At 40.9% G+C, this 25601-nt stretch overlaps 1 protein-coding gene across 1 annotated transcript in view; it reads right to left on the bottom strand.

The window, feature by feature from the left end:
• Positions 1-25601, bottom strand: part of bckdhb (branched chain keto acid dehydrogenase E1 subunit beta) — a 63854-nt gene extending 38253 nt beyond the window's left edge. Inside the window, exons 1-6 of the mRNA XM_034127896.1 lie at positions 25376-25601; positions 24390-24467; positions 22637-22705; positions 12259-12392; positions 6672-6827; positions 4578-4686 (exon numbers count right to left, since the gene is read on the bottom strand). Of these exons, the coding sequence (XP_033983787.1) occupies positions 4578-4686; positions 6672-6827; positions 12259-12392; positions 22637-22705; positions 24390-24467; positions 25376-25568 (739 nt within the window). The 5' untranslated portion in view covers positions 25569-25601. The remainder of the gene's footprint in view (positions 1-4577; positions 4687-6671; positions 6828-12258; positions 12393-22636; positions 22706-24389; positions 24468-25375) is intronic.

The following is a 25601-nucleotide window of genomic DNA, read 5'->3' as shown; positions in this document are numbered from 1 at the left end:
CAAAACGTTTTATCTGGCCCGATTCAAATGCTCTTTTATGCTTTTTCCAGGACCTCATCTCTCACCAGAGACCCAATGTTCCTTTTATCAGCATAATCTCATGCATGACCTCATGATATCTGTTGCCATATACAAGCCCCATAACTAAGATTAATCTGAACAACAAAACATTGCTACGGTGGAATATCAATCAGAAAAAGGGGGCCGCATAAAACGGGGCCTCTGTACCAAAAAGGGGGCCCCGCAGCGAACCTCTCTTTGAACTAGAGTCCAAGTGCATGGAAGTATATGTTTGGAATAATAGTGTTTTGGAAAACTAGAGAATGGTCATGGAAATCATTACAATGAAAAAAGGATTATCATGAACTACCATCACTTTAAAACATGTGGCTTAATAGCAATCTGTACATTGCCCAGAAACAACAAGTTATCACTAAATCTGGAATATCTTTGAATCTTGTTTACCGCTATGGCTCTGGCTGCAAAAACACAGGGCCTTAAAAGTGTGAGCGGACATTGAACCGAAACTGCTAAAAGCATTCCGACATGGCAGCACATGCAAGTCAACTTTACAATTACGCAGAGTAATTACACTCCGGGGAAACGCTGGGTTTGAGACCTTTCTGGAAACCTTGAATGACTTCCATAATCCTTTCAAGCCTTCGAAAAAGCCGTAAAGGAAAGAAAAATTGCCCATCTTACGACTCACTCGCTGTATTAAAACAACATAAAAGGGTTGAGTGAATCACACGCAACTCCTGATTTAGGCTTCCAGGGCGAGACTGAAAATAGGCCCTGAGAGTGGAATAATAGCATTTAGAAAAAAGTTCAAATTGAATTATGAAAACTAGGTTAAGGTTTATTGGCCCCTGCAAAAACAGCATGGCCTTGATGAGATAAATGTGTGGTTTTTGTCCTGTGTTGCATAAGAAAAGAGAGACCGCTCCAATTAAAAACATGACTTAATATCCATTCAGAGGCCATTAGAGGCACGCGGACACGGCACGAGAACAGGCTCGCTTTGCCCCTTTAGGACATTTAAATAACTCCTGAAAGACTACCAGAACCAAACCCCCAGTGGGAACTTGGTTGCATGGTTACTAAAAAGTTAAGGCAAGTGAAATTTAGGATTTTTAAATGCCATTCTGAAAGAAGTTTTAGACAAACTGACACTATACACTTAAGTGATAGCGTTGTTGAGTTAACATGAATTAAGGAGTACATTTAAAAGAATGAAAATAAAACGTTCTTATCGATATGTAAAATGAAAAAATGTGGCGCCTCTTGTTTTTCAGTGAGGATAATATTGTAAGATATGATTATGATGAGACACGATAGCCCCACAAAATGCCTATGTCACAACATGTCTGTCACAATATGCCTATGAAAATAAATAAACGTTAGTGACCGTTACAAGATCGACATATTCAGGAAACTATGAAGAATTGTGATGATTAGAGTCAATCCTCTTGTGCCAAGAAGTGGTTTTAATATCAGACTGTACTGTCACATCCTAAGAAATGTTTTTGACAATAATCTTTAAACTGATGCCATGATTAAAACAATCTCAGCAGTCGGCTGTAACATTTCTCATATGGCTCTAATCAAACTAACAAAACTTGTCAAAAAGATTTGGCTTTGGGTGGAAGCGCCAATCTGTTGTGGTTCTGCCTTTTATCACTATAATGAGTTTGAAAATCACCTCTAAGCATATAAGGCTGTCTTTATCGTTACAATTGCAGCCTGCAATAATCAAAATTGTAAGAAAAAAACAGCATTTCTTACAGTTCTGGGACATTTTATGTGAATGTTTATTGTAAGTATATTCCCCCATGTCGTTGCTAGCAAGCAAACAGTGCATTTGCAAACAACTTACTAAATATGTGTGTTGTTAGTTTTCCCATCCTGATCAATTAAGGCCTTATTGTAAGATTTATAACAGTAACCCTAACTTTGAAGGAATATTTCAAAGATTGGTGTTTTTTTAAAGCAGTATTGTCAGTTGGGTATTATTAATATAGTCTAAGACGAGTCTTGGCACAGGCTTGAATTGTATTGATGCATCTATTATATGTTGGTATGGGTCCATTTGGAAATGCTGCCAGCAATACCTCTCTTTACAGTGATGTACCACCTCATCACTTCCCAAGGGGCTAATAAAGTAAGATTGATGTGCAAACACAAACTCTGCCGAGAACTCAGACACCAGCACTTGGCTGTCCTTTTGAACCACATTAATCTGAGACATTTTTCTCTTATTATTATCATACTCAGTGACTTGCTCGGACACAGTGCTAAACATGTTCCAACGCACATGATCATAGTAAGACCAATCCCATTTCATTTATTTCACAGCCACTGACTCTAACAAGGCTTTGATGGATGGTTGAAGCCTCCATAGCTGATCAGTATTAAAAAAAACACAAATACACCAGCATCTAGTATCTGCCCTTATGCTTTCTGATATATTTTATGGCAACACTTTTCTGTTTCATAACAGTTGAAAAAGGCAAGAAGTTATCCATTACTATTTACTCCCAGTGAATATTCTATAGATTCACACAGATCTTTTAAATGCTGACATTCCACAGCACACCCCTGTTGGATTCCAATTTATTGTTTGACATGAAAACATTACATATTTTTAGAAATAAATACTTTTGTTGCATCGTTGATAGGTCACACACCTGTTTTAGTAAGTATCCCTTTAAGTTAACCAGTAACACACTAGGAATAAGTGTGCAAAATATTTAAATTGTATTTTCGGATCCTGAACGAGACCGCCGGCAGAGCGCGTCTCCCCCTGCAGAAGGAAGCCATGCACGCAACGCAGCGCAGAAGGATAACTTCTAGGCCCCGCTCTCTTTAACTCCAGTCGACTTTCTGCTGCTTTCCTCCATGGTGAAATGATCAGGGGTGTAGCGCACTTCACACATAACATTACCCATAAGGAGCTGTACATGCCGCTGTGTCTTTAGTTGAAAACCCAGTGGCGATCTGCTCATCTGTCATCGAAAATAATATGCTACACAGGGGCGGACTGGCCAACTGTGTGTTCTGGAGAATCACAGTACGTCCGGCCGTCAGCAAAACGAGCCGGTCGCCAGCGGGCCGTTGACGACCGGGCTCGGTTCGCTGACGGCCGGCACCGCCCTTTATTTATTTAACTGTGTTTAAACTGCATCATGTAAGTTGCGCTGACAGACGACAGAGGTCCACAGCTTCCCCGCAGCGAGGCTCCCCCCGCCCTCCAGTTGACAGTTCACGAGCGCCCCCCCCCTCCCGTTGACAGTTAACAAGCGTCGAGCTCCCCCCCCCCCCCCCCCCCCCGTTGACAATTCACGAACGTCGGAACTAATCAGAATTATTATTTTTTTTTTTTTTTTTTTAAATGGCTTCATATCAAAAAGTTTGCCGACCCCTGGCATACATCATAAGGTAGCCACATGAATAAAGTTCTAAAGTGATAACTAATGTTGGGATATTCATGATTATCCAGCTTATTAAAAAAACACATTTTTATGTCATCCCATCTCTATTTTCCATACAGTTTTAATCATCTTCTCTGTTGTTTACATGTATTTATATAAAGGTGACAGTTTGATGACAGGTTTGAGAAAAACGTCATAGTATAGTAACTATGTGAACTTATGTGCTATTAGCAACCATTTACATATTTTCTATCAAAAAGTTCACAGGCTTATAAATTAAGAGTTTTTTCCCTCCTCTTCACTCAAACTATTCATTGAATGATGTACAAGCCTGACAACAAAATGCCAGGGGTAGTTAACAGCACAGAAAGAAACTCGAGAAGCTATTGTGAATAGGACTCATACGTAATGACTCACTGGCACGTTAGCAGTTAGCTTTTGCAGGTACAACAGAAAGCTTCTACCATAAAACCAAATATATGACAAGGGAAAGGATTTTGCTTTGAGGGTAATCTTAAAGTAATCAGGAAACTATGAGGGAGTTATGAAGATTGGAGTCAATCCTTTTGTGCCAGGGAATGGTTTTAACATAAGACTGTACTGTAACATCTTAAGAAATGTTTTGGACCATGATAGCTAAACTGATGACATAATTAAAGCAATCTCAGCAGTCGAGTGTAATATTTCCCAATCTCATATGGCTCTTATCAAACTAACAAACCTTGTCAAAAAGGTTTGGCTTTGAGGCTGGTGGTACCAATCTGTTCTGGTTCTGCCTTCCATCACTATAATGAGCTCAAAGCACCTCTAAGCATATAAGGCTGTCTTAATCGTGAATATCAATGTTTTGCAGCAGCTGCCAACATCTGCTAAGAGTTCATTACGACTTTGCTGGACACCTTTTAGCACGGCAGCCTGCCAAAAGCCAAGCTGGCGTTCGCATTGATGTTCCCTCCACATAGGGATTGGATGGGAGAGAGGACTCATCTGGGCACTGTCAATACTTCACAGCCCATTTAGACGCTCTGCTTCACACTGATGTTTGCTTATCTTGCCTCACACCTCTATAAGAGAGAGCATTTGCTATCAATCAGTGCCCGGCGGCATGTCGACGTCAGATTTATATTCTCATGCAGTGCTGCTTACCTGCTGCTCTGTACAGGATCTTGGGCTCAAAGAATATGCAGGGGTTCTGGTCCGCGATGCAGGAGAGGAGCAGCCCCTTGGCCTGCACTGGGCTGCGAGGGATTACAACCTGAGGAGCACATGAAAAGCTTTATTAGACGCAGTAGTGATGTTAAGACAATCTCATAACATAGGTTCCCATGTCATTTCATAGAGTGTAATGTAGAATGCTTCCAAAGATAGAAAGTAACAGTTTGAATGGGCCAAATGCGATCGACTTGAATCCAGACAACTTGAAGAGGGGCGGCAGCAGCAGCTCAGTCTTTAGGGACTTGACCCGAGTGTGGGCTGGTAGCTGGAAAATGCCAGATTGCCTTCTGGGAACTGCCGAGGTGTCCTTCAGCAAGACACCGAACCCCCATCGGCTTTCATGGCCGCAACACTGGCAGCCCAATCGCTCTACCACCTCTCTATTAGTGCATGTCTATAGATGTGTGCATATCTGGGACTTTGTTTGTAATGGCAAAATAACACCAGAGAAGTGAATTCCCCCTTAGGAATGAATACAAGTCTTAATCTTAATTGTGAGTAATAGCGTGTTCGCAATATATGCAAAGCTAACTGTTCATGTGACATGATGACATACAATGTCAATGCAAAGAGATAAATAAATGCCAATCAGACCCGGCGTTGCAAATACATCAGAAATGGAGAAAATAAATATTGTATCTGTCTGTTTGCATCTCTCATCCATGATAAACATCCTAAATGCCAGTGAGTTTAGAGAGTATGATTATGCAGATATCTATGGAATCAACAATAGATTCCTGAGAATAGCCCCGATTGGTCAATTCTCAGAAATCAAGCATTTAAATCTGGTGTGATCACATAGCATTATGACTTGATACAGAACTGTTTAACATACAGTATGGACTAAGACTGACAGAGTAAGGATTATAAACTCTTCATATCCTCCTTTATCTTTTTGGCATTGTGACTTTGTCGGATATTAAATCTAGTAATGGTATTTAGGACAGAATTGGGGTATCAGGGCACTGGGCCGAGCTGAATCCAGCCTGTCAGACAGAGTGGTGGGACTGACTCTCAGATGGAGCCAGCAGTGATGATAGTATGCACACAGATCAACAGTTATCAGCCTGACCTTTGCTGGGAGACAACCGGTTTATTGCTCTTTGTGATGGTTACTCACAGAGGATGAACAGTAGCTGTAAACCATATAGTCATTCACCCTTTGTGGCGTATTAGAGACTTTGATAATGATTATATGTATGCTTAGCAATAAATAAAAATCAGTAAGGGATCTCATGTCCTGACATTTAACTCGTTTGCTTTGTGCACATGCTCTGAAGGCCATCTCAGTGATGCCATCAGTGTTGGGAGAATACTGTATCGTGCGCCATAACTCTATGGGAAGTTAGGATCTCTGTGGGTGAAATCATTATTTTCCCCTTCAGGCTATATTCACATATAGAAACTCAAAGTAGCAGGCTCCCTCCTGCCTTTTTTAAAAGCCTGAAGAATGCAGGTGTGTTGCGGGCACTGAGCATTATGCTTATTTTCAGGTTCATATTTGTATTTTGTGTCTCTACTGTGACATGTTTCCATGCTTTAATGTTCAAAAACATCTTTATTTTTCTCATACTGCCAGCACCTCTTTCCACCCTCTGTCTGAAACCAGAGCTCAGTCTGCTCTGATTGGTTAGCTGGCAGGTTGAGTTGTGATTGGTCAATTGCTTAGAGATGTGTCAGAAATGTACCGCCACTCACATACAATGTGTTGGAGTGCTAGCCAATAGAAGCGCAAGTGATGTCACTATGTTACGGAAGTAAACAAAGGAGTCCAATGGAGGCGTTTCTGGAGGGGGGGGGGGGAAGTGTGTGGGAGAGAAACTCCCTCTGGAAGGAACTTTGGGATTTTAGCTTTTGCAGACCATTTACATGCACAAAAACCTATGACACCTTACAGGAAAGGAAAACCCCAAAAAGCATAATGTTTTCTGGGAAGAGACACGTCATTGTCAAATTGATTATACAAAGAAATATAAAGAAGGAAATAAATACATGTCAGAATCTGTCATGAACCACATGGCTGACCTTGATGCCGGGGCAGTGGGCGAAGAAGGCCTCGGGGCTCTGGGAGTGGTACAGCGAGCCGTGGCCGACACACCCCCACGGGGCCCGGATGGTGAGGCTGCCGCAGTCGAACAGGTTTCCAGAACGGTAGCGGTACTTGGCTGCTTCGTTGACTATCTGGAAAGAGACCAACATAATTGAGGTTTAAAACAACAACACATTATTAGTTGACACCTGACGATGAAATTGTATGATCCTTTGGGACACCGGGGTACTTGCAAAAGTAGAAGAAGCTAAGTTCAGACTCTAAAGACAACGTGTTTAAGACATGGGCAAAATGCTTTTTAAAAAGGATATGAATAAATAAAACCAAATGATTGGAAGTTGGATTGAGGCTTCATCTGTCTGCTATTCCCCTTAATGCTTTTAAAAACATTATTTTATTTTTAACGAGAGAAATCATAAGTGCCAGGTTCCTTCTTCCTACTTCTACAGTTTCTTGAACAAGGCTTCCTCCTAAAAGGTAGACCTAAGTTTTCCTCCCTGATACCCAAGTGGGCTGTCAGTTCAGCTTTTATGTATCTCTCAGGTCAGTTTAGACTGCAGTCATTTTAAGTGAAAGTGCAGAAGAGAGAGAAAGAGACTCCGCGTCACTCTGTTTTATATTGCCTTGAGAAAGAAGGGACTAGCATTCATCTTGTGGCAGGCGAGAACACTTAATACCACCAACTGTCATGCACTGCCTTTCAATGCCACATATAATCTTTTTCTGAAATACTAGGAAGTCATAAGAAGCCCTTCTTCTGTTAAACAGCGTTAGATTGTAGAATATGAGACTATAAACAATTGGAGGTCTGTTTATCAAGCACCTGTTTCAACGAGGAATATGTTAAACAGACCAGACAGAAGACAAGTCTGAAGAATAAATAAAATCAGTAACATTAGTGTCTGTCAGGCTAGCAAACTATCATTTCCATCCTCTTTTTCCTTTGAAAGTGTTTCCAACGTTACTGGATTCAAACCACTTTGTTAGGAGGCCAAAATACTAGTATGCAAATAAACTGGATATGCTTAGGGCAGGTGTGTCCAAACTACTACTACGGCCCGTGGTTAAAAAAAGTTTTGCCCGCAGCAAATTCTAAAAGTATAATGGAATATGGCCCACACATGAAACTTTATACATATGTATGTAAAAATATATAGCAGAGTAGTAACCATGTGTTAATAAGCCCAATTTTCAAATAAATTCAGCCAATTAAAGTTGAAAACATTTTATAACAAATATTAGTTTATAAAAAAAGCATAATAACTTTGCTGCATAACAAGTTTGAAATATCCCCTTCCTATTCCCCCTTAATATAAGCAATCTGAAGCTTCTGTTTTAAGGAAAGAGCTGCCAAACCTTTTTGTAACGAAATAAATAAAACCCTATGGAAAGATGTGATACAGTGTGTCTATTTTCTATCTATACATTGATATTTAAAGGAATCGTAGGGCACTTAGCAGGAATGCCACAAGTAATTGAGCGCCCAATATTCAGTCAAAATAAACTCTAAGGAGATTGGCCTTACTACATAAGAAACCAATAAGATTGACTTTTTGTGATTTTCTATTCACATTTGACGAATGTAGAGGACAGACGTTCCCTCCCTGATAATGCTACAATGAGGATAACTGTGTTGAAATAGTCAGGAAGACAGCTATTAAATGTCAGTAAATAAAATTACAATCATTTATTTCCTAATCATTTTATAAATGATTCATGCAAATAATCTCCATTATCTACGTTGTATAACCTCTGTAATCTCTAACAAACAAAATGACAGCATTAAGAATTTGGCAGGTAACATTTCAGAACAATGAATAATCAAGTTAATTTCTGAGCCTTATAGTAGCTGCTATATCAGAACAAAACAAGAAAACAAATTCATATCAGCAGTATTGATCCATTTAGCTGATCAACAGATATGCTATTATGAAGTGTGCGACACTTAATATATATAATATATACGTATATATCAAATGGAGTCAGTGCAACATCCAGGGAGAAGAAAAGCTTTATATTTAATGATTGTGAAGTATATTCAAAAGAAGCTCCTTTATATTAAAAGTCTTCCCCGAGCTTTCATAAAAACAGCCATCACTGGAAGGAGTGTGTTGATTCCACCAGTAACTGTATGATGTCTGTACCTCCTGTTTCTCCTGAGTGTGACTTGGAGAAGAAGGGTTTTGATGCAAAAGGCAGGTTTCAGGAGTGACGCCAGCGTACTTCCCCCTCATTCTAACTCGTCCCTTTAACCAAACAACTGTGATCCACTGGAACACATCAACATTAACAAGCAAAAGCACTTGTCTTGCCTTGATAGGTCTGCCATGATGTCTATAGAGAGCCGAAGTCCCTCCCTTTCCGGTGATCCACCATGGGACCTTATTTCGTAAAAAATATGTATTGAAGTCAATGGCGAGAGAGAAATTATCTTTCGATCCCGTTTGAATTGTGCCATGAATTACACATTATGATGTTTGTCAATCTTAAAAAATAATTTCCAAGTCAAAAGAAGTCACAGTTTGTCGTAAAACTGTGAAGTAACACTTATTTGTGTGTGAAACCGCTCAATGAACTACATCTCTGGTCTCACACAATACACGTCACCAACACCAGAATGAGCTGAAAAGTATTAAATGAGGTGGAAATCATTACACGTCTGGGCATGTTGAGAGCTGCTATTACACAAAAAGGGAGTTAGTCGGTTCCGTAAGAGCCAGCATGCGGGACCGGCTGTACAAGGTTTCGGTGAGTGTAATGTGTAACTTTAATCTCTAGCCAACATTAGCTAACAAGGTACACTCCCGTGTTTTGTTTTAGCAACTAGTTTTCTCGTTAAGAACTGCGTGATCGCTGTGTATGCTGTGGATGACATTAGTGTTGGCAAGGACAAGGTACAAAGAAAACTAGTTGCTAAAACAAAACACAGGAGTGTACCTTGTTAGCTAATGTTAGCTAGCTGACATTAACGTTACACATTACACTCATTTAACACTCACAGAAACCTTGTACAGCCGGTCCCGCATGCTGGCTCTAACGGAACCGACCAACTCCCCTTTTGTGTAATAGCAGCTCTCAACATGCCCAGACGTGTAATGATTTTCACCTCGTTTAATACTTTTCAGCTCATTCTGGTGTTGGTGACGTGTATTGTGCGAGACCAGAGATGTAGTTCATTGAGCGGTTTCACACACAAATAAGTGTTACTTCACAGTTTTACGACAAACTGTGACTTTTGACTTATTTTGTAAGATTGACAAACATCATAATGTGTAATTCATGGCACAATTCAAACGGGATCTAAAGATAATTTCTCTCTCGCCATTGACTTCAATACATAGTTTTTTCTAAATAAGGTCCCAAGGTGGATCACCGGAAAGGGAGGGACTTCGGCTCTCTATCCGAGTTAATACATTTAACCTGTTAAGCACCAAGCCTGTTTTTCATGTTTCAGGCTCGAAAATGACATGCCCAAAACAAATGACTACAACTTAACTTCTAAAAGGGTTATATGAATAATGTCTTTTATCAAAGCAAGGTTACATCTGTGAGTTGGATGTAGAAGTGTCAGAATCAATATAGATGTTTTTTATTTTAAAGAAAATTCTGATTTTACATAGTAAAAAACTGTAAATTATAGTGTCCGTCCAAAAATTATTTTTTACTTAGTGAAAACTTACTTCGCGCGTGGCTAATTCAGAGGCTGAGTGCTAGCATTGTGGGGTTTTTTTTGAAAAAAAAAATTAAAAAGATCAGTTAGCTGAGTTTCTTCTCGTTACATGGATATAAAACATTCATAGTTTATTAAATATTAAGATTCCTTAGACGTTGTTTCCTGCAAATGACGCGTTTATCCGCCCGGTACCGGGGGGGCGGTGCGTAACAGGTTAAATCAATCAAAGAAAAAACCTGTAGAGCTTCAACAGAGCCTCACTCATAAAGCTGACATTCAAATTATAAATCAATTTATGGTGTGCCCCTTTTTTGGGGGATTAAAGCCAGTATTTCATCACAGTTGTTGTTAAAGATTAGGCTACACTGATATTATTACTATTATACTCTTTTGTAGAATAAATGATATACACACCTGTTTTAAGAGGGCAGTCTAGCAGCAATAGAGCAAAACTTATATATATTTTTTAATGTTTTAAGTTGATTTTATTAACCTGTTAAGCCCTGAGCCTGTTTTTCAGGTCTCAGGCTCGAAAATGACATTCCCAGAACAAATGACTATATCTTCCCTTCTAAAAGGGTTAAATTAATAATCTTTTTTCTCAAAGTAATGATAAACCTGTGAGTTGGATGTAGAAAAGTCAGAAGCAATATAGATGTTTTTTATTTTAAAGAAAATTCAGATTGAACATAGTAAAAAAATGTAAATTATAGTGTCCGTCCAAAAATTCTTTTTTACTTATAGTGAAAACCACCCTTGGATGATGGTAAGGTAGACTAAAAGCTTTAGGAATCCAAAGTACAACATATAATAAGTACCCTGTATCAAGATTGATGCAAAACAAGTGACATTTGACCTTTTCAGAGAGATTTAGCAAAAATAAACCACTTCTGGGGTCATTTGGGTGGATTTTCCATATATCTGGCCCCCCTTGCTCAATTTTGATGGTTGACACCTCTTTCTGACCGTTACAGCCAATAGAATTGAAGGGGGAGTCCCCCACACACACACACGTTGTGAAGAGAAAAGGTGGGGGCTTTGCGCATGTAATTTTCCATCAGAGTGGACCTATCTCTAGCTTTGACATCTGGAAACGGAAAAGCAGTTTTAATGCTTATGGATTATCAGAAATCATTTCAAAGGGACACAGACACATTGGATTAACCTATGGATTAACTTCAGCAGCGTTTTTATCATTTTAATGCCATTGAAGACCACTTTGGAGAGACTACAGAGCCAAGGTAAAAATGTTAGCATTTTTAGCTACCTAGCGTCACCTGTTTTGATGTCCGTTTTTGCTTCTAACGTCGCAAATACGTATAATTCAGTGGTAATGTCGGTGTCAATCGATTCGGTGTCACCTCACGATGTGAAACGATGCGTTGGATGTGGTGAAAAGATAAATAATAAGGTTTTGTGAGGGATTTTCGGTGCAGTAAGGTGTTAGCATTTTTCGCTCGTTGCTAATTCAGAGGCTCAGTGTTAGCATTGTGGGTTTTCTTTTGAAAAAAAAATTAAAATGATCAGTTAGATGAGTTTCTTCCCGTTACATGGATATACAACATTCATAGTTTTATTAAATGAACATGCCCTCAGACACTGTTTCCTGCAAGATGTTGCGGCAGTGCCCCGGTACCGGGGTCTCTCGGGCTTAACAGGTTAAAAGAAATTCATTTGATCCATGACTTTATTCAATTTAGGATTTTGTTAAAGGATTTAAAAAAAATGTAAGGGGGTTGACCTCCAAGTGCAGTTTCCTGAGAATTTGATTAGTACTCATACATGGCAGTGACATGAATGATTTTGGACTATTAGACAATAGATCGATTGATATGAATTGGCAGATTAATTCACAAGGACAGTAATCATTAGTTTGCGGCCCTTCTTACCTGGTCAAAAGCAGGATAGATGTAGTCGGCGAACTGGATCTCAGCGATGGCTGTGGCACCAGCAACAGCAGCGCCAATACCAAATCCCACAATCCCCTGCTCACAGAGGGGAGTGTTGAAGACTCGGTCCTTACCTGGGGAGACGGCAGCAAAGAGGAGGAAAATAGTCAGAAGGTGAAGTGCTGGTAGAGGAAGGCAGCCTCTGGCAACAGGGTGAGGAAGCCAACTGAAATATTCGAGAGACAAGTTCACACAGAGTTGAAATGTGTGGCAGCCATAACACAGGATACAACTACCTACCACAATTGTGAAGTGTGCCAAATACTCTTTTTACAATAAATTGGTATTTTTTTATTATTTGAATAAAATGAGTACTGCCTGTGCCGCAGCAACTCTTTTCACCCCCCGTCTTAAACTAGAGCCCAGTCTGGCTCTGTTGTGATTGGTCAACCGCTTAGAGATGTATCAAAAATGTCCCGCCACTTAGCCTATCACATGTGTTGGAGCGCTAGCCAATACAAGCGAGAGTGTTACACACACTCAGTCTCGATTTTAGCCTTTGCAGAACATTAACATGCACTAAGACCTATATAAACACACTACAGGAAAGGGGAAACCCCAAAGAGCATAATAGGGCCCCCTAAATCTCTTTTTCAAACTCTCAAACCAGAGTTGATAACTGTTGGAACATTTGGAATTCTAACAAAGATGTTTCAATGAGTCTATTGTGTTTCTATCTAATTTGAGTGAAGTGTTTTGGCGATGACCAGCCAATAATATTACAGTTTCTTCCAATCGAGTCTGGCTGCTCTAAGGAAAGCATCATATGTTTTGTATTTTTCTTTTAATATAATACTTGTCCAAAATCCCTGTTGAATCTTTTGTTATACATCCTCTTCTATATCCTGTTCAATGTGTATGACAACAGAAAAGGGGTGAAAGTAAAGCGTGTCTTCTCAGTTATCCTGGTAAAGAATGCTGATAGTAACCTTTCCCACTCAGGACAGATGTGAGTGGGTGTCAGTTGTTTTTTAGGGCTTAAGGAATAAAGGGTTTTCTTGATAAGAGAGGAAGGCGCGCGGCGCACACTTGAGATTGCAGAACGCTCTCTTAACATGCCATGCGGGCCTAAAATAAATGAAGTGACAAGCTGATGACTCCTCAGCTCTACACCATGGAGTAAAAACTGGGAAAAAAGTCAGATAAAAATGCCATTCTCCACCCTATAATCTGAAAAAGAGCCACAGGAGTGGGACTCTAACTTTGGGTACAGAGTGTTATTTTGAAGTCATCTATCTTTGTTTATTTGCCAAAGCAGTCTTTTTTCTGTGTTGCTGGGATGACTCCTTCTGCCCTCATGTGCCCTGCTGAGTGCTCGCAGTTCAATTAACAACCGCAGCACCACGAACACTTCGAGGAATGAACAATTAAGCGAACTAAATGTTGGGCCTTGCCACTCAGACTGAAGAAAACCTCAAATATCCAGCCAGCTTTGAGTGAAAGTGATAGTACGTAACATGTATGTGTGTGCACGTCTGTGAGTCATTAAAGCAGACGACAGCAAATGGATTAATGACAAAAACTAAGGCTGTTAACATTAACAATCAATCTGGAAACGTAATCATACTATCAAGTTTGACCCCAAATGTACTCTCGTAATTCCAGTGGGGATTTTCACTTTTGTAATTACAACGAGATATTCCCCGGTGTGTAGAACAGAAAATACTGTTTTAAAAAGCTTCCAGATGGAACTTTAAATAACATTAATTTGTGCACATATTGTAGTCATAAGCTGTCGTTTCCACCTAGGCACGACTAGTTTGCAGTACCACTGGACCCACCTCCCCTCTGTCTCCAGATCTTTGTGGGGATAGCCGTGGTTCTGATCAAATTGTCGTGATAGCTAGCTTCATCGCAACCAGCTGGTCCCTGGTGTGAACAAGCGGCCAACGAGACAATAGCCAAGTTAACCACTGCAATCGCTAAATGGATCGCCATGGGTTGTAATTTTGGAGAAAGGTGCCTTAACAGTCCAGCTGTTTACATTCAGCTTGTAGCAGATGCTACCTTGTAACTTTTTCTGGTTCCTACTTATTAGGTGAAATGAATGCCAATAACGTCTTAAAACTAAGCTTAGATGTTATAATTTAGTAAAGAAATCTCTTATTTCTCCTAGCAGTTTGTCATGCATTTCTTGATTACAAAACCACTTGTGTATTTGTTTAATCTTTCCCCGAAAAACAAGTTTATACTATTATTTAACTTTTGTGATTCATCACGGTTATTGTTTTTGATTGACATCGCTACTAAAAACCCAACAAATAGATGCAACCATAACACAATGTGTGATGGTCAAATATATCGTTTAGTTTGACATCTGCGCCTTTCACAGAAGTCTAGAATACATTTTTAAATAGACGGCATGTTTTGGTAACTTTAATAGTCTGGCACCAACGCCTGCTCTCAGTGAAAAACGGCTACACACATAAGGGTGAGGGACAATGGGGTCAATGTGTTGCCGTTGTTTACAGGGAAACAGCCCTCAGTGGTATCCAGCAATGCGAAAGCTGAATGCATCCGCCTCGTAAAAAGCCATTCATATAGTGTCCGCCCTGCATTAACCTCTCCTCTGTATAATGGCAGTGGGTGGCAGAGGTGCGCTGCGTCCCTTTCAGTCGTGAGAGGGATAAAAACAGCTTTGCGCTCGCCACTGTACACAAGGATGAGATGGAAAATAATGATCCCTCTCCGAAAGGTCGACACTTCTGACGTCAATGAAAACAAAAAGGCAAAGCCGGCTACTGTGGGGAGGATTCAACACTAATGAAAAAACATCCCATACAAGATTGGCTCAAAACAAGAACCTATTGACATGTAATTATTAGTGTACACCACTTCTGTACCATAATAAACAAGAAACATCGTATTTTATTTTAAGGACTTGATTTAGCTGAGGACACATATGGCTGCTAAATGCTTTCAGGAGGAAGAAAAAAATTGCTTTATTGTTACCAGATTTAATGAATAAAAAAAACACATTTTTATTGAAATGTTATAGATGTGTCAATGCATCGAGGGGAAATTAGTTACAACCACTAAAGTTTCTTCTACATCAATCCTGGACCTGCCCATTTTACTACTGTCCACATACAGATTTATGTTCATTGTCCGACTGTCAACTACAGAATCAAAGAGGAACTGCCGGTAGATACTGAATGGAAAATCTTCAGTGGCTAATACCAGGAAGACACATAAATTACTGATGTAATGAGATGCAGATGCAGTGCTCTCTGTGGGTTCAAACTTCACAAGGTAGTGGCAGTAGGAGCTAAATCCCAATGAGCATTTTCTCAGAAGGCATTCTGACATGTTACAGTTGGAATAGCAGTGATAGCTGGATTCCTTATAGCGGCTAGTTTTTAGCTTAAAGGTGGGGTAGGTAAGTTTGAGAAACCGGCTAGAGATCGCTAGAATTTGAAAATACACAGCCGGAAAAAAATCTGCCACTTCCTTACAGAGCCCCTCCTCCAACACACACGAACGCGCACATGACCAATGAGGGCACGAGATAAGTTTGTGCACAGATGGAAGGCTGACAGGCAGGTAGGCCATCCAGTTATTTTAGCCGGGCCGGCTAAAATGATTGGTCGTGCTTTTTACAGTACTACGGCTTCCACAGATGACATTTTTTTTATGGATTTTTTGTCAAAGCACTTAAAATATTCATTGCTATCGGGATGTTAAGAGCATTCCATGGAATATAACAAAAAGTGTATCTCGAGCCGGTTTCTCAAACTTACCTACCCCACCTTTAAGGTTCCTGGTATTGTGCATGCTGGCTCACTGGGATACTTAAATAGAAAGGATTGTTTAGGTTCAGGGCAAGAACAGCTTAAAGCAATTACATGTATGACTTTTTAATACTTTTATAATGCCATTAAGAATAAAATGTAAGACCTTTTGTATGCACAATTTGAGTCTTAGCATTTTCAAGCCTTTTTAAAGATTGATTAAAAACATTTCAATTCCATTTACCTTATAACAAATGTCTCTATCTTTTAGGACTTTTTAGTGACCAGACATATACTTTTCCTAATATAATAAGTCAAAATGTCTGCTGTGGAAAAGGCCTATCAGTAAAATTACCACTAACATATCTTTGGCATCTCGACACTGCAATGTCTTGCTACTTGTCAGCGTGCACGTGCCAGCTCCTTACCATCTGTAATGAGCCAATAACTGCCACGACTGCTACCCGCTGGAAATAATTAATCAATAGAGAACGGAGCAGCATCAGCTGGATGTGATTCAGAGCTGACTCCCTCTTAGAAGAATCCAATCATATACACATTTGAGGCACAATAAAAGAAACCCTCAACAGGATAATCTCTCAGAAGAAAAGACATGACAAATAGGGCTATCGGGTTTTGTCCGGTATCATTTATGACATGGACAATGGCTCTGCTACATTAAAGTGTCCCAGTAAGAAGAGCCTGTTTTGACCACAGAATAGAATGGTGCAGGAATGAGTCAAACTCTGTAATGAGTTTTTTAGCACTCCTAGGCTCCCTCGTCTTAAAGTCAATTAGTTTTTTTTAATGATTTTTTTGTTAGATTGTTAAAATAAAATCTGTGGTTAATAAAAGCTAAAGAGATGTTCCTGTTTTGTTTTACGACAAAAAATACATGAGTAAATACCCCACTGGTAAGGGTCTCAAGCTTTTACGTACAACTAGTATAAAAGTGGTGTTAATATTCCAATATTCCAGGGCCGGTTCGGAGCTAAGAGCCTGAAAAGCACCGGTTTTTCCTGTTCACACCGCAGCGGAGCCACCTCTAAGTTCCGGAATCCAGTTTGTTTCAAGCGCCAAAAAAATCTAGAAGTCTAGAAGCAAGAACCGCATACGTCACGCTTACGTCGGAGGGGGGCGAGATTAACCTGAGCTAACAGTTAAAGGTGAGTACGGCAAATACAAGTTGTAACAAGCAGTAGCTCTGAGAAAAGTGACTAGAACGCAACCACACACACTTGTAAAAGAAAACACACACTTTATAAAGTCAGGCAACACTAACCAGGCTTCGTGTGATTCTGTTTATTTGTACCTTACTTTAACCATCCGTTCGCTGTTATTGATCATTGTGGAGAGCAGGCAGACGTTTTGTTTGTTATTATAGCAGCTATCGGATGGAATCAATACATGGGCTGCACAGGTTGTCATGTCCGACTATCACAAGTAGAATCATAATGAAAAATACGCCGGTAAAATGTGCCTGTAGAAAACGGCTTAGGCCTATGCCACAATAGGATAGCAACAAGAAGTAGTCAAGATAGTCAGTTTAGCTTCGGTTGCTATGCTAACATCACCCATTTTATACCAGAGAAACTTTCATAACAGCGTTGTGATGCCAAACAGCGTAAATTCCTACTGAAACACATTAAATTATGGGGAATTGGGGGTATGTATCAGCTGGTTGTGTGACAGTCAGACAGTGAATACTGTAGGGACCCTGTATAGGGTGCTGGGTGTGTCACTCAAGCATCCCCCATCTCTCTGCCAATCACAGAGCTGCACAGTAATGCTGGTCGGTGTGCGGGCCTGTGGTTGGGGGAGCAGAGGGGGGAGGGCTGGGGAGTTGTGATGTTGACCCTGCTTGTGTGTGTGAGTTAGGGAGTAGAGTACTGAGTGATGTTGAACCTGCGACCTGTAACCTGTAACCTATATCTGTATGCGATCAAAGGAGTTATTAAACCTAATAACTTGAAGCCTGTTTCCGACTCCTATTGTCGAACGTTACAATAGTTTACAGCGGCCGCTGCTGTGTGAGCTAACCCGGAGCTAACGGGAGAATAAACTCCGGTGGAAGAGCAGCACTGCAGCGATCGGTAAATGCCGCTGAAACACATTAATAAACAATGAGCCACGGCACTCTGGAGAAAAGTATAAGGTTGGAGAAGTCGTTATTTAATTTAATCTGGCTTCGTATGATTAAAAGCAACACGATCATCGACCCAACGCAGTCCCCCATTGTTGTTGTAGTGAACGCCGTTGGGGAGAAAATCAGCGACGTAAACGGTGACGTCATGACGCAGCAGCGGCAGCACCAGTCGGGCTCTGGGCGGTGTGAACAAAACGGGGGCTGAAAAGAAAAACCGGTTCCAAACCAGAAAATCTCTAGCACGGCTAGAACGGGAACCGCGTTGGTGTGAAAGCCCCATAAGTGGAGATCATCCTACTGAACACAGCATGTTGAAAGTGCACCTATCATGCTATTTTTAGGCAATAGCATAGGTCTCAGATATATAAAAAGATATAAAAAACATGTCTATGAAGTGTTTTGCTCAAAGTACCAAACAGATCACCCATTCTAGCTGTGCCTCATATCCCTCTATTTCACTTCCTGTTTCAAAAGTGCTGATTTGGGGTATAAAGCTTTAAAAAAAAAAAGGAGGGGGCTGAACCAAGCCCCCAGGAAGTGCGCCGACTCTGAGGAAAATATTCGTTGTGGCCAAACGGCGGTACTACACTTCCGTATGGGTTGCTGGGCCCGGATACACTTTTTCCCCATTGACTTACATTGAGAAAGAGTGGTCTGTAAATCGTTGGATAATTTTTTTTAAACTAAATAAATTACCCAGTATGAACATTTGTATAGCCCTTATTCAAAACATTCGGTCCTCAAGTTGTAAAATGTGCTAATAACGTTATTCTGAGAGTTATTTTCCTCGGCATTATGAACGTGCATCTGAGAGTGGGAGCTCGGGGGCGGGGCTTAACTCAACTGCGCATGCTCTATGAGCGCACATACGGGTACTTCTGCTCTGAAAGCCAGGCATGACGGTTAATCTGTGACGTTTCGCTCTCTCAAAAGTTGGGCCATTTTGTCCTCATGCGCCAATGAGCAGCTCTCATAGGAAAGAACGAGACCCCGCCTACCACGCTGTATCTAGTTCTTATTATACATCCATGGGCTGAGCTCATGCGGGAGATTCTGCCGGCAGATATTGCGGTGATGAAACGCCATATCATGGATTATCAAGGATTATTTCTGAAACATTATGGAGCTCTCTAAGACTTTCTCTCTTGCCGGTTATACCACAAGGTGAGTTCCTTTTTATTTCCTGCTTCTTCACACACATGCTCTGAGCAGTACAGGTTAGCTCTGAGTGTTAGCGATGCTAATCATGCACCGACCATATTACGTCCAAAACAGTCGGACATTGTTTCCAATAGCAACGTTTCTGATAGGAAACACCGTGGGTGTAAAGCCTGCCTACATTTCCGATATTACGTCACATCAGCCGCAAATCTGGATCAGCTCTGTTGTAGCCCCGTTTTTAGAGATTTGGGTACGGAGAAAAAGAGAGGGTTTTATTTTCTGACGCTGCGTGAGTTCCCTGACACACCGGGGACACATATTTATGTATAAAAGACATCAAAAAGTGCATTTTGCATGATAGGTCCCCTTTAAAGGTGGGGTAGGTAATTTTGGAGAAACCAGCTCGAGTGCGTTAGAATTTGAAAATACACAACCGGAAAAAATCTGCCACTTCCTTACAGAGCCCCTCCTCCAACACACACGAACGCACACATGACCAATGAGGGCACGAGATAAGTTTGTGCACAGATGGAAGGCTGACAGGCAGGTATGCTATCCAGTTATTTTAGCCGGGCCGGCTAAAATGATTGGTCGTGCTTTTTACAGTACAACGGCTTCCACAGATGACATTTTTTCATGGATTTTTTGTCAAAGCACTTTACTTAAAGGGGACCTATCATGCAAAATGCACTTTTGTACGTCTTTTATACATGAATATGTGTCCCCGGTGTTCCAGGGAACTCACCAAGTGTCAGAAAACACAACCCTCTCTATTTTCCTCCATACCCAAATCTCTAAAAAAGGGGCTGCAACGGATCTGATAAAAACTGATCCAGATTTGAACACTGTCCTGACGTCAGGACAGTGGCGCTACGGCTATTGGGCCAACTCCACAAATCAGGAGGAGACAGCCACGGCCATTGCAGCTCGAAAGCGCTGGAGACGCTGTAGTACATATGCCCGGCCTGTAGGTGGTGCTGTTCTCACAGAATCAGCCCTTGCAAAAACAGGGGTAAAATAGTGCAAATTGAGCGAAATGAGGCATGGCTAAAATGCATGATCTGTTTGGTATTTTTTATTTTTTTAAGTATAAATATGCCTTATATAGGTATGGTCCTACACTATATTATTATAATATAGCATGATAGGTCCACTTTAAGATATTCATTGCTATCGGGATGTTAAGAGCATTCCATGGAATATAACAAAAAGTGTATCTCGAGCCGGTTTCTCAAACTTACCTACCCCACCTTTAAGTATCATAAACTTGTATTTTGCAAATATCCAATATTCAGCAATATTCCAAAATCCAATGGAGAAATCCCATTCCTTTTAGTAAAGAGAGACCTTGCGATACCAACTTCCGGTCCGGCCTCTAAAAAAAATGTCATTGCTGCACCACTCTTTAGGTCTACAGGTGTTGCTTATTACGTGCTACTTATGATGAAATTAATAAATGGCTCGTCTACATCATGTGATTGTTTAAAACAGTCCTGTTCCTGCTTTGATGTTTCATAATGTCCACCTGGTGTTCATGTAGCTTTACTATCAAACGTAAGTACTCTTAATGTAGTATGTAAATGTAATAATAACATTTGAGCAACAGAAAGAAAAGAGTATATTCCCAACAAACGCACAGCAGTAGAATCGACCTGCTATATCACCTTCAAGGTTGTAAGGCTACTCTACTGAAGGGCAAATGAGTGCAAACGGATCCTTCTGGTACTCTGGTACCCCTTTCACACCAACGGTGTTTCAGGGCCGGTTCGGTGCTGGTGCTTGAAAAGCACCGGGTTTTCCTGTTCACACCGCAGCGGAGCAGCGTCATAGCTCCGGAATCCGGTTCGTTTCGAGCACCAAAAAGTTGTCCGTCTAGAAGCAAGAACCGCATACGTCACGCTTACGTCGGAGGGGGGGGAGATTAACCTGAGCTAACACTTAAGGCGAGTACGGCAAATAAAAGTTGTAACAAGCAGTAGTGCTGAGCAAAGTGACTAGAACGCAACCACACACTTGTTAAAAAAAACACACTTTATAAAGTCAGGCAACACTAACCAGGCTTCGTGTGATTCTGTTTATTTGTACCTTACTTTGACCATCCGTTCACTGTTATTGATCATTGTGGAGAGCAGGCAGACGTTTGTTATTATAGCAGCTATCGGATGGAATCAATACATGGGCTGCACAGGTTGTCATGTCCGACTATCACAAGTAGAATCATAATGAAAAATACGTCGGTAAAAAGTGCCTGTAGAAAACTGCTTAGCAAGTAGTCAGTTTAGCTTCGGTTGCTATGCTAACATCACCCATGTTATACCAGAGAAACTTTCATAACAGCGTTGTGATGCCAAACAGCGTCAATTCAGACTGACACCAAACAGCGTCAATTCAGACTGACACACATTCACTTAAGGGGAACTGGGGATATGTATCAGCTGCTTGTGTGACAGTCAGACAGTGAATACTTTAGAGCCGTGTGAGCTAACCCGGAGCTAACGGGAGAATACACTCCCGTTGAAGAGCAGCCGGCCAGCACTGCAGCGGTCGGTAAATGCCGCTGAAACACATTAATAAAGAATGAACCACGGCACTCTGGAGAAAAGTATAAGGTTGGAGAAGTCGTTATTTAATTTAATCTGGCTTCGTATGATTAAAAGCAACGCAGTCCCCGGCCCGTTGTTGTTGTGAGGTGAGCTCCGGCGTTGGGGAGAAACTCAGCGACGTAAACTGTGACGTCATGACGCAGCAGCGGCAGCACCAGTCGGGCTCTGAGCGGTGTGAAAAGAGCCGGCGCTAAACCGAAGAACCGGTTCTGAACCAGAAAAGCTCTAGCACGGAGCTTGAACCGGAGTTGCGTTGGTGTGAAAGGGGCATGGGTGAACACTGAGCACTCATGTGACCTTCCAGAGAGGATTCTGCACGGTGCTCTGCTGCCATCTAGTGGCAAAAACATGCAGCAGGCGGAAGAACAGGTGGATGACAGGTGGGTTTTTTGGAGTTTTATTAAGCAAAATGAGTAGTAGAAGGTTCTGAATAGGGTAGCTGTGGCTCAGGGGGTGAATGGGCGATTAAGGTGATTGGCAGAGGGTCGGTGGTTTGATCCCCAGGACCTGTAAAACCGCAAAACATTGCAGTGTTGCCAAGATACTGGTCCATAAATTAAGTATGCATGTCTTAGAATAAACATATTTGTAGGTTGTTTTGAATAAAAGCGTCAGCTAAATGACAGGTAATGTAATGCAATGAATGGTGAGAATGGAAAGGGATTGAAACAACTCACCATATTTATCTCTCAGACCCACTGTGCATCGGAATACTCCACCAAAGGCAACGTCTTCCCCGAAGATGACTGTGGGCAAACAAACAACACAGTCAGTGATCAAATGACACAAGTATCATTTACCCTTTAAGAGGGTAAACTAACATCAAGCAACATTCACCAACCTTTCATTGGAGGACATTTCTTCTAAATACCGCAACTTTAAATAGAGATTCTGACATTAACCAATTTGGAATTTGGTTTGTTTGCAAGATTATTTTTTTTACCACAAATAACTGGTTATATATTTATATATACACCTTTTCCCCCCCAATTCTACAGTTGTACAACATATGATTTAAATTACAATACCATTTTCATAATTGAAATGGGTTTTTATCAACTTTTTTAGGCATTATAAAAAAGGTATTATAAGGCGCGTTCACACCAGAGTACTTTTCACCGTACTTTTCCCGTTTAGTTCCGTTAGTACCCCTGATGTCGCGTTCACACCAAAAAGAGTACTTAGTGCCGGGAACTTTTACCCCCATGTGCAGTGCCTGCTAGAGAGGTGGTACCAAAAAAGTACCAAGCTTCAAGCTGCTGGGAGTCCCAGCAGCTTCTACTGAAGCCAGTCCCCAACTCCGGGGACTTCCGGCCGGGGACTTCGGGTGGCAGTATACGCCGTGAAGTTGTTTGCGGCCTGCCAGCAAACCCAAAGCAGAAGAAGACGAAGTGACGTCAGCGGCTCATTTGCGTAATCTTCCCTCAGGGGAAAGTACTCCGGTGTGAACGCGATTGGTACTTAGTGCCCTATTGCCGCGTTCACACCAAGTACTTTGCCGTACTTAGTTCCCAGCACTTAGTTCCCCTATGGAACTAAGAGCCGATCACGTTCACACCGGAATAAGTTCCCTGAGGGAAGATTACGCAAATGAGCCGCTGACGTCACTTCGTCTTCTTCTGCTTCTGCTTTGGGTTTACTGGCAGGCCGCAAACAACTTCACGGCGTATACTGCCTCCCGAAGTCCCCGGCCGGAAGTCCCCGGAGTCTGGGCTAAGTGCCGGGGCACTAAGTGCCGGCAATAAGTACGGCAAAGTACTTGGTGTGAAAGCGGCTATAGTCTTTTAAATGAACTCTTAACCTTCAGAAATGCACAGGCAAAAGCATCCGATGGATATTTTTTGTGCCACTACTAATGCTTCTACATATTAGGTTTTGTATTTTGTATGAGCATTTTTTACTTAATTCTCTCAACTTGTTTCATGTCTGTGTGTTTATGTGCACATGGCCCTGCAGTCTCAAGGCATTTCATTTGGATTGGCCCACATTTACCTGCTGAAACTATGAAGGTGCTACTTAAGATTTGTACTTTTCTTAAAATAACATGACCCCACAACTGGCCACATTAAATTCCATTATAGTATAATTACATGGTAAGACAATCTGTTTTTAGTTGGTAAATATCTGTTGAACGGGAGTAAAACACAAACAAAGAACATTTCTAAATCAACGTTCCTGGACACACATTCTTCCAATTGTGACACAGATCAGATTACTTTTGCAAAACCATCTAATGTTTAAAAAAAGTGCAATGTTTTGTGGATCCTAATGTAGGCAAACATTTTGCACGTCTTTATTCAAGGTCTATTATTTAAATGCCTGTGCGTTTTTTCAAAAACGTATGATAAAAGAGGTAATACAGGTACACTTTTAAATGTAATATCATCTGATGACAGCTATACATTTTCATTTCCTGTGTAAGCATCCTACCTGCTGTAGGATCACTGGCGAGAGTGTTGTCCAAGGCACTTGTGACGGACTGGAACAAGTTCATCTTCTGGGTAGGACCTAAAAATGTTGTACAATATTAACAAAACATTATATTTTAAAGGACTTGACAACTGCACATATTCTTCATTGGCATTGCATTTGGATTTGACACACAGTACTTTGGTAAACACATTTTTAAGAGATTATACCGGTTATTGCAGGAAATAAACTACAATAAGGAAACTGAACAAACTGGATTTGGAAAATGAGTTGTTTTTTTGTCAAAATGGTCAATTGTTTGAGTGCCAATATCCTGGTTAAATGAACTGTAGGATAGACAATAGGTTCATTCATACCTCTAAAAGGGACTGACTATAAGAATGTATAGAAGACAGCATCCTCTTGTGTGACACAATCACATCTACAAGATGCTTGTACTAGTACTAGATACACCATAAGTGCTTTCTGTAATACAATGCCATCCTTGTTGATTTACTTGTTAGGTGATACATTCTTCACTTGTGTAGCCAGGTGAAGAGATGGCTGTTTTCACATTCATATGTTGAAGGAAGTCTCTCTGTGCACTACTTCATGTGAAATATCCCTTTAACACCTCGATGTATGAAAGCATCACAGCAAGTGTAGAAAAAGATAAAATCCAGTCTTGTATGCAATTTACACGAGATTGATTTGGAAACCTGAAACCTCCAAAATGATACAAATTATCAACAGTCATTTTGAAATAAGTCTGGATGACACCTTTTCAACTTTAAACTAAAATAGTTAAAAGTGTACCGGCTGAAGGGTAAACTCTCTATTCCTTAATGACAACTGAATACATATAAGCCACCTTTATATCTTAAACACAGGAGGTTTTCATATAAGCTGCATAATAACTTGTCTTTTTAACTGCTTAACTGTGGAAAATTCCACAATGATATCCTTTTAACGAAGCTATCGTTAGCAGCCGACTAGCACGCACTCACCATATTGTGTCCGTTCGGGGTCAGGCTGGAAGGTAAAGTGCGCATGTCTTCGTTGGGCTTTTATGCGAGAGTTGGAGCTGGGAGACAATTTTACCAGAGTGCCTCCAAAGGAACTCTGAGACCCGTTGCCAATGCCGGTGATGGAAAGTTTGGAGTTTGCCCCTCGGATGAAGAACCGTGCAGCAGCCGCCATGACTGTTGTTGTTACTGAACAGGAAGGGCAAGT

This window comes from Trematomus bernacchii, unplaced genomic scaffold, assembly GCF_902827165.1.
Source record: "Trematomus bernacchii unplaced genomic scaffold, fTreBer1.1, whole genome shotgun sequence".
Classification (NCBI taxonomy): domain Eukaryota; kingdom Metazoa; phylum Chordata; class Actinopteri; order Perciformes; family Nototheniidae; genus Trematomus; species Trematomus bernacchii.
The sequence above is the reverse complement of the archived record's forward strand: the minus strand, read 5'-3'. Positions and strand labels throughout refer to the sequence as shown.